Source organism: Neolamprologus brichardi, chromosome 17, assembly GCF_056152115.1.
Source record: "Neolamprologus brichardi isolate AB-2024 chromosome 17, ASM5615211v1, whole genome shotgun sequence".
Lineage (NCBI taxonomy): Eukaryota > Metazoa > Chordata > Actinopteri > Cichliformes > Cichlidae > Neolamprologus > Neolamprologus brichardi.
The window spans coordinates 10,587,219-10,602,845 of record NC_142120.1 but is presented as its reverse complement, the minus strand read 5'-3'; the positions used below and the strand labels follow the sequence as shown (position 1 = coordinate 10,602,845).

General features: G+C 40.6%; 1 protein-coding gene across 10 annotated transcripts in view; it reads left to right on the top strand.

Annotated features, from left to right (window-relative positions):
- LOC102799062 (ELKS/Rab6-interacting/CAST family member 1-like) overlaps positions 1-15,627 on the top strand; it is a 142,647-nt gene that overhangs the window by 67,209 nt on the left and 59,811 nt on the right. For 9 of the 10 annotated variants that reach the window (XR_015716656.1, XR_015716655.1, XR_015716654.1 and 6 more), the window contains 3 exons: positions 1,774-1,909; positions 4,491-4,622; positions 12,026-12,186. Coding sequence is in view for 7 of the 10 variants with exons in the window: in XM_087830697.1 (XP_087686823.1) it covers positions 1,774-1,909; positions 4,491-4,622; positions 12,026-12,186 (429 nt within the window). In the remaining 3 variants the exon portion in view is untranslated. Of the gene's footprint in view, positions 1-1,773; positions 1,910-4,490; positions 4,623-9,969; positions 10,024-12,025; positions 12,187-15,627 lie in introns of all 10 variants that reach the window. The other variant, XM_087830698.1, reaches the window with a different exon arrangement.

The window sequence follows — 15,627 nt, the reverse complement described above, 5'->3', positions numbered from 1 at the left end:
AAATGAGTCAAGGACATATATAGTATGAGAACAATGACTTTTATTGAGTTTGATCGCCTTCTTTTGTGCTGGTCAGCGCTTTAGTTTTGTCTTTGTTGGACGTGTGCTGGTTTCATGGAAATGTCGGCGTGTATGCACTGGCAAATCTATGCTTACACATTCACCCTTCGTGTTTGACTTATCTTTCATCTATGTCATGATTCAGTAGACCTTGTTAAACCTTACTAGCATTAGCTTGAGTTACTCCACATCTGTGTATGTCTGCAGCATGAAAGGTATGAAAGGTCCAGATCAAGTCAAGCTGGTGTGATAGCCGATAGTTCTGTGACACAGTCACAAAGGCTCGCAGAAAGCTTAAACAGGGATTAAACTCTTCGAACCATTCTTCTCCCAGGAGGAATTACTCTCTGCTGTTTCTCCGTCTTTCACTATCGCTCTGTCTCCTTTCATTTCCCAGATGATGATTTAGACTCTGCTTCCCGACACACGGTAATCCCTCTGTGAAAAGACCCCCGTGCTTCCCACCGTGCAGAAATCAAAAATGTCATCTTGTCATTGATTCATAGCTTTTCATTGAATTTCTTTACCGATCTGATCTGTTATAGAAGCCCAAGGGAATTTTATTACTACAATGTACTGCAAAGAATCGCACAGTCTTACTGTATCACCCAGACTTCTTGCCTTTAACTGTAAACACCGGCATATTCAGGCTGTTTGTATACATGTGGGTATGATCTGGCAGAGAGAGTTTTTAAGATCTGTTAAAGTACAAAGCTGGAATTTCGTACTTTTGCCTATTTGCGCCTGTTTTGAAAATACATCATCCTAAACAGCAATTTCCCAGTGTGATGCCATGAAGCTTTTTTGATTTGGGCTTTGGGTTTGTAACAACGTATGGTCAGTAATGCTACCCTTTTCAGCAAAGTATATTTTAGGTAGTCTTTATTTTAGGGGAATTAGTACAAAAGGATGGTCTTGAACTTGTGAATATTCAACTAACATTATCAGGATCTTAGAGACAGGTAAAGAAGTTCTTATGATTTTCTACAGCCAAGCCACATTTCTGATTTTTTGTAATATCACTTAGATTTTACATTTTATTTGGACACCGCTGGAAACTAATGAAGCAAGCTAGCAGAACTACAGTTACACACTTGCATAAGGTTAGCTAGCTGCTATCGCTAACTTTGATATGGGTGAGTACTCACTGTAGTGATCGACTGAAGCTCAGGTGGCAATAATCCTCTCTGCCTTAAGTCTTGTGACTCCCGTGTTCAGACATGAGAAAACATGCCAACAACGAGCTCTGTATTGTGTTGTGAAGCTGTTTTTCTTAACCATGGAAATAATTGTGTCGTCTCCCTACACGGAGGAGGTTATTTGTTTTGGCAGTGTTTGCGTGCGTGTCATTTTGCCTATAAATACGATCTTTTGCAAAGTTTTGAATGAATTCTGAGAGGACTGCTCTCACTTTAAAATTCCATCTGCCTTTCTTTCAAATTGACCCCACAATGTCAATCTTTAAAGAAAGAGAGAGAAATGGCTGCCTACTGTAGTCAGTTAGAGAACTGTTGTTGTATAATATGATATAATAAGCTCAAGTTATTAATTACAAGCTGAAATTCTGCACTTTCTGCATATTGATTGTTTAATTTAAAATCCACTGTGGTGTTGTACAGAGCCCAAATTACAAATCTCATTTCTATTTTTAGCCAATTTTTTTTTTAGAGTGGTGACTGTGGGTTTATTTTGTATTTTTCTGTGTCTATACAGACAGATGAAGGACCAATCAAAGAAGGTGGCCAACCTGAAGCACAAGGAGCAGCTGGAAAAGAGCAGGAATGCCCAGATGATGGAAGAGGCCAAGAAGAGAGAGGACAATCTGAACGAAAGCTCGCTGCAGATAAAGGTATGCAGGGGGAGGATGAGGAAGCAGGAAGGAGGAGAAAGAGCTGTAGAAAGTTGGAGGGGTGAAATGAGAGGGTGAAAAAGTTTTTCCCCTTCTCTGTGTCCTTTGAATATTTTGTGCTATAACAACACTGTATCATCATAATGTGACAAGGAGCAGCCTAAGGCAATGTCAAACTTTTTCTCACACACACACACATGATGCAGCTCTCAGTCGGGGAGTGTGTGAGAGGGATAACTGAAGAGGATAATTGACAGGGAGAGCAGATAGAAGATGGAGAGAGAAGAGGTGAGGAGATAACAAATGGTGGGAAGAGGGGAAAAAGTTTGATAAAATAGGTGGAGAGGTGATTAGAGGAGGAAGAAGAGAGCTGCCAAATGAGTGCTGTGGGGTTTTAAAATGGTTCCTGGGATCTGGAAGCTACCCCCCCCACCCCCCACCCCCCACCCCCCAACTGTGCTGGGCGTGTCAGATGAACATATGTGGGGTGATTACTCTGACTTTGGTTTTCTTCATATATCTGCAGAATGTAATTTTTCTTTCAATTCACTTTTCTCTCTTTATAATTTCATCCTTTTTTCCTACCATTCCCACCCCACCCCCCACCCCCCTCCTGTCCATCTTCCTCCTCCTCCTCCACTTCCAGTAATTGTTTACCTCAGTGGCCTCTCTGATTATAGGCAGATGAAAATACTCAATGCATATGCGTATGCACCCTCTAGCTATGATTGATCTTTGGTTAAAGGAGTTCAAAAGTTGTCATTCATGTGTATGCGTGTGGTTAGGAGATGAGCTGATGGTTGTGTGAGTCATTCAGACATATGAGACCGCAGTGGTTACAACCATAACTGGTGTGTGTCAGTGCTAAGTCATTATGCACAGCTCAAACAGCACTGCAGACTGTAAATGGAATCTGAGAGTAATTCAGACAATAAATTTCATTTAATACAAATAAGAAGTTTTGAATTAAAGTCCATCTCAGTCTGCATAGTTAGACACCAAGTAATGTTGGAACACTGACGACTAAGATTTTCAGCACATGTGTTGGAGATGTTCTGGAGGTTTGTTCATGGCCACTGTAGTGTCCCCTCCCTCTCACCCCGTTCCCAGTAGTTATTCACTCTAATTTAACCAGCAAAGTCAGTTGGCTGGCAAGAAGAAAAATAAATCTTATTTTTGGGGAATTGGTGGGAAGTTCATGTTGTCATTTTATAAGAAACAGCTTCATGTGTGATCACAATGGTCTGAGGGAGATGGAAATCAGACTTTCTTGTTTCTGAGTCTTTTATTCTGGTTCTGCAAACATGAATGGGAGGGGGTGTCCAGGGTGTTTTAATCTAGGGGCATGCTAAGCAGCTGCTTTTACATAAAATTCAGAGCACGTTGTAATTATATGAGGGATGTCAAACAAAACCAGATGAGTTAGCCATGTCATTTACTCACACATACAAAATTACTAAAAGACATTTGTAGGTACGTTGTGATGCTAAGAAACTTCTGAGTTAAGAAAAGTTATGATGTATATTAATCGACCACCTGCCTAAAAGTGTGGTGCCCACGCAGCTCTGACCCACTGGAGAATGGATCTCTGGTGCTGTGTGGCACCGGGGCGTTGGGAGCACAACCTTTCGGTCCTGCTTGTTGTGGGGTCAGACCTCCACGGGTTCTGCTTGTTCCAATTATCCTAGGCCACATGAGCACTTCAGAGGCTTTTTTAAACCTCGCTCAAGCAATTTCTGAGCAGTTTTTGCATCATCTTTAGCCTCAGCTTCATCCCATGGGGACATGGCATTTTGACTTTTCTTGCACATCATTTAGTACGTAACAACTGCATGTTCAAAGATGAAGCTTAGCTTGTATACTTATTAGATCCAACTACTCCAAAATAGCTTGGAGAAATTAAAAGCACAATCACACAGGCATCTTTGTGAGCCACAAAGATTGCTCTAAACACTCCATTTAATTCCTTTTTAATATGATTCAGTTGTTACTCTTGGCTCTGTGTGAAAGTGAGACTTTTATATGGTCATCTCGAGGCACAGGCAGAGCACTGATGCCTCATCTGCCTGCCTCTCAAATCTTGTGTTAGTGAGAAACAGCCGGTCAGAAGGAAAATTAGCTCAAAAGACAGTGAAGTAGAAACAGCTTGATTTAGGCATAGGATGGCTAAAGGGTTGCACTAATTCCCAATATAAGACAAATACGATGTATTGTGAACTAATAATAATAACAAATGTAGAACATAGGTATGTGAAAATTGTGAAAATCTTCATTTTAAAGCACATATATCCGGTTTTATATATGCCCATCACTCACACATAGAATAGATTTCTATATATATATTCTGCATTTAACATTAAGGGTCCCCAGATGATGAATCCCACTAAGTTTAGTGACTTTATTCTCTATTCCCATCATAGCTACATTTGCAGTTTTGACTGAAAAGTTGCTGTAACTTTTTAATGGATTTGCACAAATTTGGTTCAGACGTTCACGTCTGAGACAAGATTATTTGTTCTAACTTTTGGGATCCCTTTTTTCATCTACTAATACTCTTTTCTTCCATACGTTTGCTTTGTAGGACTCTCTCCGTCAGAAGGAGGAGCGCATTGAGGAGCTGGAGGAAGCGCTGAGAGAAAGCGTTCAGATCACAGCCGAGAGGGAGGTGGTGCTCGCCCAGGAGGAGCAGGCACGCACACAGGCCGAGAAGCAAGTACGGTCTCTCTCAGTCTCTTTCAGTTTCTCACGCACGCACGCATGAAACTGCATGTATAAGGACCCAAACCTTTCCTTAAACTCAACCCCTATCAGTTATTTTCTCAAACAGACACAAATGTCCTCACTTCTGAGGATTTTCCTCATTCATTCCTTTACTTTGTGGCACATTTGGACATATGATGAAAAAACATATGGGCAAACATATTTAAAGCTACATAAAAACTCTTTCTGACATAGCTAAACATTGCAGTGCCAAAAGTGGCTAATGGCAGTAGCTGTACACTTGCCAACTGAGCTCATTCAGGTGTGGCTCTGTGTGTGTGTGTGCGTGTTTGTCCAGTCACTCTTCATTTGCAGGGGAGGTAAATACATCTCTATTTAAAGAACAGCTTGCATTTTGTCCACTTTAGCCTGCAACACACAAACAGCTTTTTCAAATGAAGCGCGAGCTGACCACTCCAATTTGTAATGTGTTTTATCTATATTGAGGCACTAAGGAAAGCTCATACCGGTGTTAGGGAGGCTCAGAACGGAAGGGTTTTTGGTGAATTCAACCTCAGACCACAGGGAGTGTGCATATGTGTCGTTCCCCTGGGTACTAGTGACTTAACGAGGCCATAGAGATGGGAAATGTTCCTCAGTGCCTGGATGCGTTTTGACAAGTGGGAGAAAAAAACGGTGTGGGCTGTACGGATGAAAACTGCCCTGAGAAAACACGGTCGGCTGTAGCTGTTGGCAATACGGCTGGACTCCATTGTTATTACTCCTGCTAAATGTTGGCTGCCTGTTCTGGCTTTTACTTACCGGACTACTTCTGGACCGACATGTAAAGACGGGCATGCAAACAGATGTTTTACTTTTGAGTTATTTTGCTGACATCCTTGCCCACAGTCAATGTCAATGAGCACCAGAGCCAAACAAGTAGCAGGCAGAGAGATGGAACAGAGGAAAGACAGAACATGGGCAAAGTCAAGCAGATAGACGACACCGGCCTGGGGGACAAACGATAGGTTATTATCCGGAATAGTAATTACAGGTGAAATAAGACTTAGCTCTTTCAGATCCATGTGCAAACAAGAAGTGTTGTTTTTATGTTTCAGATTCTAGTCAGGATCGGGAAGTTTTCAAAGGTGCTTAGTGCAACAGGAAAATATGTTTAAGGTGATCTGCACGACAGGTTGAATTTGCCTTTTGATGTAATGATGCAACCAAGAAGAAATAGCATTCTGCATTTAGATATTTAACTCTCTGGGATTTTGTTGCAAGAAACGAACATGTGTGAATATCTGATATTCTAATTAGGAAATGTAGTTTATTGAGTTTTATTCTAAAACCATTAGCTGGAGCATGGCTCAGGTAGTTGACATTTATTTGCTTTCCCAGCAGTGTAGATGCCTTTTGTGGTGCTTGAACATTAATAAATCTTCATTTTGTATTTTACCAACATGTTATCATACTTGGCAGTCAAATACTGGCTCTTCTGTGTGTTTTCCGTAAGGTCTTTTCCATTCTTTGACACACTGCCCATGGCAACATTGAATGGTAATAAACTCATCACACAAAGTAAAGAAATCTGTATTTTGTGGAACACCAGCGTGAAGTTGCCCTATGGCACGGGCCCCATCCGGATCACCCGCTGTAGCAGGGTGCTAGCAGCTGCTGCTAATCAGGTGCCAATCAGCCACCTGATGAACAGCACCAGGGGTACCAGAAGCTCAAAACAAGAGTCAATAGCAGAATAAGATGTTTGGTTTGTTTGATGGAGAAGTTTTGGGAAGTTTTCCATGGCCACAACCCACAAATACATTTTCCGCATAAATATGGCACCAGTTAAGGGGAAATAAACAGGCTTTCCAATGGTATAAGACTTACTGCCAAGAAAATTGTTACAACAAATAAATAATCGACCAAAAACATTTCCTTAGTTTTCGTGATAAGTTTAGATACCAGCCTGCTTTTAAGGAATGTAAATGTCCACATTCAGGGGTTGGTTGGATGAATGGTGATGGGTTGAATCATCACATGTTAAAGTTTCATTGACTGCACTGATTTATTGATGTTTTTTTCATTTGGACTTGCTTTTTAGTTTTGCTTTCATTCCTTTAATCAAGATTTAAGCACTAAAAGCTGCATGGTTAGATTTAGCAAAAGATTGTGGGTTTATTATTATTATTATTGTTATTGTTATTATTATTATTTTCAGGAGAGACCTAGCCTAGAGGGCGGTAGAAGTTACAGCACAAACAAAAATTAACTCTGCATGTTTAAAAAAAACTTATATGCTGTGTTTGAGTGCGTGACAGGCCGGTCTCACTGATGAGGAAAGCTTTTAAAATGCCAAAACATGGCTGTTTTTAACTGTAGGAATTTTTTAAAGCCCTCGGGAACCTTACATTACTTTTAAACAAAGCTAAGAAAAATTATTAATTTAGCTCTTTTCAGTACAGTCTTTTCACGAACCACAAAAAAAGCCCAAAGCAAAGTTCCTTGGCTAGATTTTGCAAAGCTAATCATCACTCATTGGTCAAACACAATCCTCGCTGCTGTTATTAGTTGGCTGGACTTCGTTCACACAGTGAGGAAGCACCGAAAGCCACAAGTATTAATATTAGGTCAATGGTTTGACGTTTCATCTAAGCAGAGAGCTACAGAGAGAGATGAAGATGGTGAACAAGAAAAGCAAACACATTTTTTCTTTTTTTACAGCAGCATCATTGCTACGTGGGAGACAGGAGTTCTTTCTTTTTAATCTTGATGTGTTTCTTTTATGATTTAATAATTCTTTTCTTTAAATTTGTCTTAAAATTTAGCCTCAAAGAATGTCCCAGAGTTTAATGGTTGCTTATTTCCTGGAGCAAAAAAAAAAATTGAAAAAGAAATTGCTGCTTAATGTCTTTACTGTAATTTTGCTAAGCTATCACAGTTCATTTGGCTGGAAAAACTTCAAAATGCTACAAGTGACAGCTTTAATTAGATAGAACAGAGGCCATTTAGGCCAGGACAGGGTCCTGGAGAGTGTCCTCGTGTTAAAATGCTTCAGTCGAGAAGGAAGGAGCAAAAAGCGTCAGCGTGTGGTGAATGAGTGGAGATGGCAGCCAAACACTCCTGCAGCCCTCTCCCAACAGCACTAACTCAACCTTTCAGCACAGACATACATGCACATGTGGATGTGGCACTCGCAGACAGTGCAAGTAATATGCAAGACGCCAGACCACATACATGCATACTTATTTCTTTAAATGCACACGCACAAACACGGCAGAAAGAAGTGCTAACTGCTATTTAAACAGTACGCCGGCGCTGCACAGCGTTGCATTCAGCAGGAGCCAGATGGACCCAAGTTTGGTTTTGGAACTGGAAACTCGCCTCTGTCCCCACAAGTAAATTGTAAATAAATATTTTGGTGTTTCTGTTTTTTACAACTGCGTCACTGCAATTAACCTTTCACATAATATATTATAAAATGATGACAGAGGCAGACAATTTCCTCCCTTAATGAGGCCGGCCTGTTCAAAGGCACACACACATCACTTATTATGGGGTTGGCACACATGCGTACACACGCATATGCAAATGCGGCCAAACCAGGGACATTTATACTCGCATCCTGACTCCATATTGGGAGCCACACACACAACTTTTATGTCCAGCTATAGAGACAACACGTGTTTGCATAGTTGTAGGTGTGTGTGTGTGCGACTGTGTGATGAACAGGGTTTTTCCGGCATAAACACCACATAAAAATATTGTTAACTTTTTCTGCAAGACATTAGTCACTACTGTATTTGTGATTGCTGAAGGAAGCTGCGTTTGTGTGTGTGTGTGTGTGTGTGTGTGTGTGTGTGTGTGTGTGTGTGTGTGTGTGTGTGGGTGACTGAGAAATGAGTCAACAGAATGACACACCATGTCCGTCTCTTCCGAAACCAAAGACAGACGTCCTCTTCTCCTGCTTCCCGTCTTTTATTAACCACACAATTTCAATTCTTGAACTCAGTGCACCTTCTTCTTTCATTCATACTTTCCTATGCTTAAAATAAAAGCTGAAATCACCCTTATTCACACACGGAAACACTCTCAGAACACTGAAGGGGTTGCTGTCCATTCCCAGCCAGACCTTGTCTCTCCTCGCCCCCTCCCACCATCCCCCCATCCACTAATCGTTTTTTAATGATGATCACGCTTCTCTCTCTTCCTCTCTCTTAACTCCAGGTTAGTATCATGTCCCATCTTTTCCTTCTTACCCCCAACAAACAACCCTCTTCTATTGTCCACTATCTTTCTGTCTTGTCTGAACTAGGGCTGTGCGATATGACCAAATCTCATATCCCGATATAAGAATTCTATCGTCCCGATAACGGTATAAATCACAAAAATGTAACATTTTCTGTAAATTCTGTGAATCTCGGGCAGCTCGACTTGCGGGAAGTGTTTCCAGCTGGCAACATGTAGCTGGAGTCGAGTGTTTTAACCGATGCATGAAACGATACATTTTAGACATAAGTTGTAACAGCCGCCGTTTTCTTTGTGAGTATTTATTACACGGCGTGCTGCGGGGAAAAGCCTGTTCTAACGTTTGAGTCTAAGGTTTATTTTTTAGCACCTGGCGGCTCTTTTTTACTTCTCATCTGTAAAGAATCTGCTCTTTCACGTGATTCAGTTTATTTTGAAAAGTCTCAACAGGATCTTGAGCTTTATTGTGAAAGGTTTATGTGGAACATAAACAAGTGGACACGCGATGCTGTTACCGTCGTTGTTGCTAACCACAACGCATAAAAACAGGCGCTTGTCCGTCCGTAGTGTGGTTATATTAAATATAAGAGAAAGAGAGAACTTTAAGAAATTAATATAGCCACTACAGTGACCATCAAAACAATGAAAAAATATTGCCGTAAACAGTTTATTTTGCGACACCACGAAACAAACGATAGCTAAAATGAAACGATAGACGTTTTTATATCGTCATCCGATATATATCGTTATATCAAACAGCCCTAGTCTGAACTGTATTTCATGTTGCTGCCTGTCAGTGTCTTCCTTCTTGTGCATTTTCCTCTGTCTGGTTTCTTCTCTTTCATCAGCTTAGCATTTGCTTCTTTTGCATTTTTCCTCCCTTTCTTTTGACATCTCTCGCCACAAACAATCACTTTTCTTTGCTTCCTTCTTTTTCTTCCTTCGGCTTCCTTGATTTGTCTTTGCGCCTATCTTTTCATTACCCTTTGTATTCTCCGCCTTTCCTCTAGCAATTCCTTTACTCCCATTTTACATCCTTATGTCCGTCTCCACCTCCTTCACTGTTGTCATTCCCTCTTCTCACATCTCTTTCTCTGTTATTTTGTATGCAGCTCTCTCACATTCCAATGCATGAGTTCATCACAAGCGGATTTAGGTGGTCAAAGGTAACAAACAATCATCCCATACCTTGCTCGTCTGCTTTCTACATTTGTTCATCTTTTCATTTTAATTTTTTTTATTATATTTCCTTAATTTTTTACAGTAAGTTGTAAATAATTTTTAAAAAGCCATTTAACAAAAGCTTTTATTGGATCTGTTCATTTTGATGAGATAACAGATGCAACTTTGATGGAAAGTGAAAAAAGTAGTATTGTATTGATAAGACTTTGATTTGTTAATTGGTAGAAATGTTTTGGGGCATGCATACGGTACACTATGAATTAGTTTTCTTTTTTCAGTGGCCTTATATGGGTTTGGATATGAAGAGACATATTTCAGTCAGGGCCACTTCAGTCAAAAGAAGTTTGTCATTTCCTTCTAATGTGGAGGAATTATGTTGTACTGGCATACGTTGAAAGCCATTTAGGCATAATGCAGGGAATGGATTGGGAGGGAATCTTTAAGAGTGTCAGCTGAGCCTTCAGCTGCTGAGGGTGCGTCAGCTAATGTGCTGGGACTTCAGCTAAGCTTGACTTTGTGGCCTGCCTGAACTAACACTATGCCTTTTCTTTTTTCTCTGTTTTTCTGTTTTTTTGTCTCAGTTCCCGTCTTATTTTTCCGTTCTCATTCCATCACCAGTGTGTTCTTAATTGCAAATTAAATCTTAATGTACTTATGCAAAGCTTTTCTAACTTTATTGATCACTACAAGTCCTTCATACTACAAACCAGAATCACTATCACAAACCTGCACATCGATGACACATACAGCCTTTAAGTCTGTATCTTTCCAAGGACAGGAATAAAACCACAGACTTTGATTACCTTTGTTTCGATCTCCTGAACCTGACACCGGTGTACACAAATGTATCACAATATTAATGAGAAAACAACAGAGAACAACTTTCTGAACTCTGCCTTTCTGCATCACCGTCAGTGCTCTGGAGAGAGACGAAAGGAGAGAATGAGCCAGAAATTAAGATCATAGTGGTGGTGGAGAAGATGCTGAATCCCATTATAAATATCAGTCATAACACGCATTTCTTTATGGTGACTTGTTTGCAGAAATGTTTGAGACATCTTTCTTTACAAGCTAATCTGACGTTCAGAATCCATGTATGCAACCTAAACCATTCATACACATCTACAAATAAACATCTGTAGCCGAAACAGACACATTCATTCATCTTGTGAAAGCAACACTTTGTTTGGCTGTCTGTGTGTATGCGTGGCTCCATAGATTTAGTAAAGATATCCAAACATGTAAAGATCGGATGTGTATACATAACATGGCTATCCAAATAAAACTAAGGGGAAATAAGAAGAGAAGATCTCACTGTCTTTGTGGTTCAGGTCAGAAGAACTTCTTCCACATGGCATGTAATATTGTCTGAGCTCAGCAGTGTTTAAAGTACTATCCAGGGTGCCGTATCCGACTGTAAAGCTGTGAGTTGTGTTTTGCAAAATAAATAAATATGTTATTAAATTACAATCTCAGTATAAAGCAGAGACTGCACATTGATTTGGCCGTAAGGTCTCAGAGACAGTGCTTCAAGTTCACTGTTTGTCTTTAAGCATTCAGAAAAACAGCGATGCAAGACAAATTTATGCTAATTTAAAACTTTAGAGGTGTGTAGTATATAACTAGGAAAGGAAAGAAAAAGGTTTCCAAAGAGAAAATGTGTGTGCTTGTGTGTGTGTAGTGGTTACGTCGTTGAGAGAAATCCACACTGACCTCACTCACATTAAACTGACAAACTGATATATGCCCAGTGAGAGAGTGGGACACAGAATATGTATCAGAGAAGAGCGGGAGAAAGAGAAACAACTGAGACAGGGGAAGGAAAACAAGGAGGAGGAAAATCAACACACAGTAGGTCACATATGCACCGTAATAGACGACACGCTCGAAGACATAAAGACTAATATGTGCAAAAAAAAAGAAAGGAAAGGCGAGGAAAAAAAAATGAGCCAAAATATTTACACTGTGTTAACTTGTACGTGTCAGGTGGAGGACCTGCTGGTTGCTATGGAGAAGGTGAAACAGGAACTGGAGGTGATGAAAGCCAAGCTGTCATCAACTCAACTCTCACTGGCTGAGAAGGAGGGTCACCTGACTTCGCTGCGGGCCGAGAGGCGGAAGCACCTGGAAGAGGTCCTGGAGATGAAGTAAGAAGAAGTCTTTCTCTCCATCTAACAGAAAAAAATTTAAGCTGTTACATTTGGTTACATTTTGTGTTTCTGTCCTGTCACGCGGCGTACGTAAACGTGCACAATGCCTCATAAAAGTTATGTTCATTCAGTTTTATTCATTTACGTTTTCAGCCACCTCATGTGGCTGCGTTATAGTTTCATCAAAACAGCAAAAAATAACAATATAATGGAAAAATAGTTAATTTCCCTCTAAAACTGTAAAAATGTGACCACAACATGAATGAATGGCGAAAATGATTGTGTGGATATTTCTCAGCTTGCACCACCTTATCACATTGTTAAAAATGTCTAAATACATTGTTGTCCCATTGAGCTTTTAAGGCATATTATACAGTGTGCTCTCCAATCATGTCCCTGATCTTGAAAAGCAATGAAAGAGTCCGAAATAATGTCCATCCATCCATCGGCTTCCTTTTCAGGAGAGAACCAATCGCACTTACATTCACTCCCGCATTCACACCTATGGGTGATTTAGTGTTTCCAATTAACCTATCCCCACTAACTGCATGTCTTTGGACTGTGGGAGGAAGCAGGAGTACCTGGGGAGAACCCACGCAAACATGGGGAGAACATGCAAACTCCACACAGAAAGACCCCGGCCTGATGGTGGAATTGAACTCAGGACCTTCTTGCCACCGTGCCACCGTGCTGCCCCCCCCATTGGGTTCATTAAAATTTATATTAATTCTTTTACATGGACATACTCTGCATGGCTTTAGTTTCTGTGCGGGTTAATGCTCCTATCTGCTTGGTGGTGTGCTGACTGCCATCCACTGTTGGCAACACACTGACCAGAACCTCATACAAACTCTGAGTATAAATCATTTACCCAGTGAAATATAAAGTCTTAGTATGCTTTGTGGGAAGCCAGACTGGGAAACCTGCTGCTTTTAGACATATCTCAACATTTTTTAAATATTTTTTCGACTACATCGTTATTTAATAAAAGCGTGGGTGATGTCTCAAATGTCCTAGGAAATATTGATTGCTGTATCATACGTCAATATCTGGTCTGAAAATACAATTCCTAGAGCTGTGATTTGTGGTACGTTTTGCACACAGTCGTGCTATGTTATTCTCTTTAATGCAGAGGTTAACGTAAAAAGGCTGCATTCAGTTTTAGTTTAACAGTATATAAAGTTTCCAAAGTTTCTAATTTATTCTCACTGCTTAGAATTTAAATACAGAACAATCAACTCTTGATATCTCCAGGAGTCTCTTCTGCTGCTTCAGTTTCTATGACTGGTCACATTGACATGATCTTCACCCGGCACCTCATTAACTCTCCCCTCTTATTCCTCCCCCTCTTTCTTCTATCTTCTCTCTCTTTCTCTCCACACTTTAAAATGATATACTTAAGTACTGTGATAATGCAATAACCATGTACCGCTGTAAAGCTCTCGTAATATGATTGATTACATTAACAGACACCTACACAGTCTAACTCAAGGTACGGTTTAATAGATGGGTTTGTAGCTTAAATGCAGCAAAGAGGAGTCCCTTCTGCTATTTTATATCCTCACTGAGATCTTACAACAAGGTCCAGTTTAGTGGAACAGTGCACTGGGCTGAAAGAGATGCCAAAGAGACTGTCAGCATGCCCTGTCTATTTAAACAGATTGTGGGACAGTCAACTGTTGGATCATGGGAAATGAGGGCTTCCATTGTGATTTAGTTTTCCTGAACTCCAAGTTTGCATTTTTATTTTTATTCTTTTTTAGGGAGACAGTGTGTGTGTGTAAGTCTGTGCATGTCCATTCACAGTCCAGGTGAGCAGAGTTACGGACCGTTTTATTGGTGTAGCAATGACTCGTGTGATTATTGCAGGCGTCAGTGAATCAGAATGTGTGGTGTTGTGTTTGCATGAAATTGCATCTGTGTGCGCGCGCACGTGTGCAAGCGCACTCTTGATTGATTTACCGATGTCAAGCCCTGTCTAGCATTTCTTTTATACATACAATGACTTCATGATGAATATTTACGTAACAGGCACAGACGTGAATAGACACACACACACACACACATGCTTCTTATATCCTGTACACAGAGTTACAAACAGAGAACACACAAACACATATTAACGTCATATAAACACACACATACACGCTGACCACCCCATAAGTATAGAGTACCAGGAGTTTTTCACGGTTCAGAATCGTACTTCTGAGCATGACTACACACAGCAGTAACAGCATGATGACTGAGTGCTGAAAGTTAAAAAAAGAAGTTTCCATTTTACTTGTTCAACGGTAAAAAAAACAAACAAAAACAATCTCCAAAAGTTGATTCTGTTCATCTGGACGTAGCGTTTTGTGGGAGAAACGTTTCGTCACTCATCCAAGTGACTTCTTCAGTCTCAGCTGACTGCAGGTTTCGCCAAATCTTATAAACAGTACATTTCCATAATGACTGAAACCAGCCCAGTGAAGGAACAATGGGCTGTGAGGCCAGTTCCTTAATCATAATTATGCAAATTCTCATGACCATTGATCAACAACCACTGACCAAAGCCCACTGATCAATGGCCATGAGTACCATTCACAGAGAGTTGGGGAATGGCTGCAATCACAGCATTGTAAGATGGCGAAAGGCCCCCTCCTCGATTCAGAGATGGTCTTTCCCTTTTCACGTAAATGGCCTCCTTGACTCCGCGCTCAAACCAGCGTTCCTCCCTGTCCAAGATGTGTACATCCTCATCATTGAAAGAGTGTCCACTGGCCTGTAGGTGTAAATAGACTACAGAGTCCTGGCCTCGGTCTTTCGGTAAACCATACAGACTCCCCTGGGTATAGCCTGCGGTATGAGGTCCGGTCAATAGCCTTGTCTTGTTCTAACTGCTTCAGACAGTCTATCACTCTCTTCCTGTAGCCACTTCCTGGGTCTCGTTTCAGGGACTCATAAGTATTTTCATCACTGAGTAGTGACAAAATTTTATCATGATAGTCTTTCTGGTTTAGCAATACTGTGCACCTACCCTTGTCTGCCGTAAGGATGATAATGTTGTTGTCATCATCAAGTGATGTGAGTGGCTTCCTCTCCTTCATGGTGATGTTGGATGCTGGGGGCTTTGGATTGCTGAGACAGGCCGAAACGTTTGTCCGTAGTTGCTCTGCTTCCACTTCTGCAATATTGTTGTTACGAATTGCTGTTTCTGTGGCTGTGATCAGCTCCACCAAACGCTACATCCAGATGAACAGAATCAACTTTTGGAGATTTACTTACCTGGATGACTGAGCATGCATCAAGACAACAAAAAGAATTACTGTTAATCAGAGGCTTTAAAAATAAAGATTCCTTTATTTTTGCTATAATATAGGAAAAATCCTTTCTTCCAAAATCCAACGCTCACTTTTGAAATTCACCAGGTTATTGAGACCAGGGATGTCCAACTCATTA